Source organism: Sinocyclocheilus anshuiensis, unplaced genomic scaffold (genome assembly GCF_001515605.1).
Source record: "Sinocyclocheilus anshuiensis isolate Anshui unplaced genomic scaffold, SAMN03320099.WGS_v1.1 scaffold776, whole genome shotgun sequence".
Classification (NCBI taxonomy): Eukaryota; Metazoa; Chordata; class Actinopteri; order Cypriniformes; family Cyprinidae; genus Sinocyclocheilus; species Sinocyclocheilus anshuiensis.
The window spans coordinates 990,602-994,334 of record NW_015555808.1 but is presented as its reverse complement, the minus strand read 5'-3'; the positions used below and the strand labels follow the sequence as shown (position 1 = coordinate 994,334).

General features: G+C 34.4%; 1 protein-coding gene across 1 annotated transcript in view; it reads right to left on the bottom strand.

Moving 5' to 3' along the window:
• Nucleotides 1-2,396, bottom strand: part of LOC107675098 (uridine-cytidine kinase-like 1) — a 22,169-nt gene extending 19,773 nt beyond the window's left edge. Inside the window, exon 1 of the mRNA XM_016469315.1 lies at nt 2,269-2,396. Within this exon, the coding sequence (XP_016324801.1) occupies nt 2,269-2,354 (86 nt within the window). The 5' untranslated portion in view covers nt 2,355-2,396. The remainder of the gene's footprint in view (nt 1-2,268) is intronic.
• Between the last annotated feature and the right edge of the window lie 1,337 nt (nt 2,397-3,733).

Below are 3,733 nucleotides of genomic sequence, written 5' to 3'. Positions count from 1 at the left end.
ATTTGATTACCATCCCAGAAAGCCCGACCCAGTTTTCCAGTCTCTCTAGTAGTGTTATGATCGACGGTGTCAAACGCAGCACTGATATCTAGTAGTACCAGCACTGATATTTTGCCAGAATCAGAATTTAAGCGAATATAATTTATTATCTTAATGAGCGCTGTCTCTGTGCTGTGATGCGGTCGGAAACCAGATTGAAAATTGTCCAGGTATCCATTGATTTGAGTTTAAGTATTTGTTCAGCTGATTAAAAACTACCTTTCAATAATTTTGCCTATAAAAGGAAGATTTGATATTGGTCTATAGTTGCTCAATATGGTGTTATCAAGATTGCTCTTTTTCAGAAGGGGTTTAACAACTGCAGGGAAGTGTGTCAAGATAGCAGGTTGACGATTTAAGGTTCTGTACTATTTCTTCCAAAATTTTGCTATCAATTTCTTCAAAAGCAGACATAGTATCTTCTTTTTGATATTGTGGTCGAATCTGTCTGACCTCTGCATAACTTGGGGATGTCCTCAGAAAGAGCTGCTCACATGATGGTTCTGTTAGTGTGGTAGAGGGACTAAGAACTTTCTTCTTATCCTGCCCAGGAAACCACACATCTGCTCAGGCAAACCTGGAGCCTCATTTGAGTAAGGCTCTCATCACATGGACAGACACTGGACACTCACTGACGCTAATGAATCATCAATGTGAAGTACAGTCCATTACACAATGGCAGTGCTGAAAAGGTCAGGATGTTTGCTTTGACTCACAGACTAGGCTAGTACAAATACTAGATTAAGCATAGTTCACATGAAATTCTATTGTCTGTGGTGTGACGTGTTGTACGCATTTTGCTGATCCTTTGGATTTTTTGAAAGTAATACAAGGAATAAGATACATTTTTGTGAAACTGTATGGAAATATGGATTTTTCCTCATATACACTACTTATCAAGTTTGGAATAATTATGATTTTTAAATGTTTTTCAAAGACGTATCTTATGCTCATCAAGGCTGCATTTATTTGATTAAAAATCCAGTAAAAACAGTAATATTCTGAAATATTATTTCAATTTAAAATATAAATGTTCTATTTTAATATATTTTAAAATATTTTTTTCTTGTGATGACAAAGCTGAATTTTCAGCAGATATTACTCCAGTTTTCAGTGTCACATAATCCTTCAGAAATCATTCAAATATCTTATATATATTAATCAATACTAAAAAAAGAGCTTCTGCAACCTAATGTTTTTGTGGAAAACCTCAATACACTATGTATGTTTTTTTAAGATTTATAAAAATAATTAATACCTTTAATCAGCAAGGACACTGATAAAAATGACAGTAATACTAAAGATTACGATTTAAAATAAATACTGCTCAAGGAACACTTGATAAAAAATAATCTTTAAAAATGTATCCACTGCAAGAAAAAATTATTAAGAAAAATTATTAATAACAGTGCACCTATAATTATTGATAATTACTGCACCAAACCAGCATATCAGCATAATATAATCATTTCTGAAGGATCATGTGACACTGAAGACTGGAGTAATGGCTGCTGAAAATTCAGCTTTTTCATTACAGGAATAAATTATATTTTAAACTATATTCAAATACAAAAGTTATTTTAAATTGTAATAATATCTTACAATATTACTGTTTCACCCTATTTTTGATTAAATAAATGTAGCCTTGTTGAGGATAAGACACTTCTTTTAAAAAACATAAAAAAAATCGTAATTATTCCAAACTTTTGACCTATAATGTATACATTTACAAAATATAAATTCTCTAGCTCTCTCTCTCACACACACACACACACACACACACACACACTTAAACCTTATGCTCAATTACTCTTAATGTAAACACAACAAATAGAGCTCAGCAATGTTAGTTTTGCTTTTTGACACGGAAAGTGGCCAATATCAACTAGTAGCATTCAAATGTAACTGCAATTCATTCAGTGCCTCTTCATATGTTTCCTTTTCCATTGACGTGAGCTGCAGATGTGCCACGACAGCAGCTCCAGAAACACAAGCGCGTCTTTTCTACTCTATATCTATGTTCTAGACATTCACCAACCAAAATATATGTTCTAGACATTCACCCACCAAAATAAGACCAACAGAAGCAGATCCACTGTGTAAACACTCTCGACTCTCGCTGAACTGTTGCCACTGATCAACACAACACTGCCCTTTATTTGTCAACCGGATCACGTACTGATCACACTAGCACGATAGCTGAGCTCGATAGACACTTCATCTACTCACCTGTCAGATCTAGATATCGATTGATCATCCTCCTCTCCTTCTTTCTGTTGCACCTGAACAGCATTTTGGCTTATTGTCATCGCCATGTTGGTGCCGCTAACGTGCGAAAACGCATGTCCGGAAGTGCGTTTGCGTAGCCTAATGCTTGCGGTGGCCCCTGGCCAGAGCCGTAGAGAGTCTTTCTATGGCTCTGCCCCTGGGGCGTAGTAATGATCGAATTATGTAATTATGTAGTAATGATCGCGTAGTAAAAAACGAATGATGTATGATTCTTTTTATTTAATTTAATTGTATTACTTATTATATAATAATATTATATATAATGCTATTTATTACTATTATATTATTAGATTTCACCGTTTTTTGTTATTTTGAACAATTAAATGATATGTTTATTCATAGTATTTTAGAAAAAACAATTAAAGCTGAAGAAGAAATTTCAACACACTTCAGCAATAAAAAAAAAGACAAGTGTTTGTCTAGAGTAATTTTTGCTTATTAGTATGGTTGAACTGGGTCATCGAAAGTCAGAAACAAAGACATTGGTTAATAGAGTGGTTATATATATATATATATATATATAATCAGTTTATTATTTTAATTCACAGTTAACAGATACATTTTCTTAATTAAATTGCATTTTATTTTATTACCGAATACCGCTTAAAAAACAACATGCCTTTTTTTTATTGAACACATAGCCTATAAAGGTAAATACACACATTTACAGCTCAAAACAGATTACAACAGCAATAAGAGATATAATATAAACAATATACAAAGAAACAGGAAAATAACCAAGAAAAAAAAAACATTAAGCCAGGGGTAATATATAATTTAAAATAAATTAAATTCGAGAAGAAAGGAGAAGACGAAGAAGAAGAAAAAACATGACGTCCTTTCTACATTTTTGCAGGCTCGAGCTGATAAGAACTTGTCCATTTCTGTTATACAAACATGTACACCCCTTTGCACTGCAGCCAAAATTGCGCAGCACACGATTTGTTCCAAACACCAGGCACACGCATTCATTCCCAACAGACGAAGACTTAATTCACGTAAAACATGCGCTGTCGCCTTTTACGAATCCTACTACAGCTCAGGCTCAGCTCGTAATTATTAATTATGTCCTGGTGACGTTGCTTGGTAGCTTTCCAATGGCGAACGACTGGTGCTTAAATATTACATCTGTAATTATGAAGTTGCTTTTATAGGCCTGCCTTTAGCTCATAAACATTAATAGCCGTGCCTTCACCATAGTAAGGTTCGTAAATGAGTTTGACTGGACTGCTGAATCTTCTTCTGCACCAGATCCATCCGATCTCACACACAGCCAAGTTTGCCGACTCCGCATACAGCATCGGAATTACTGACTGCAAGCTTGTTTTCTCTTTTCTGTGGATCTGATGCAATGAGTGCTTTCACTCATTTCTTGAATCCTTCGAAGATGGCTTGGAAGAATTAT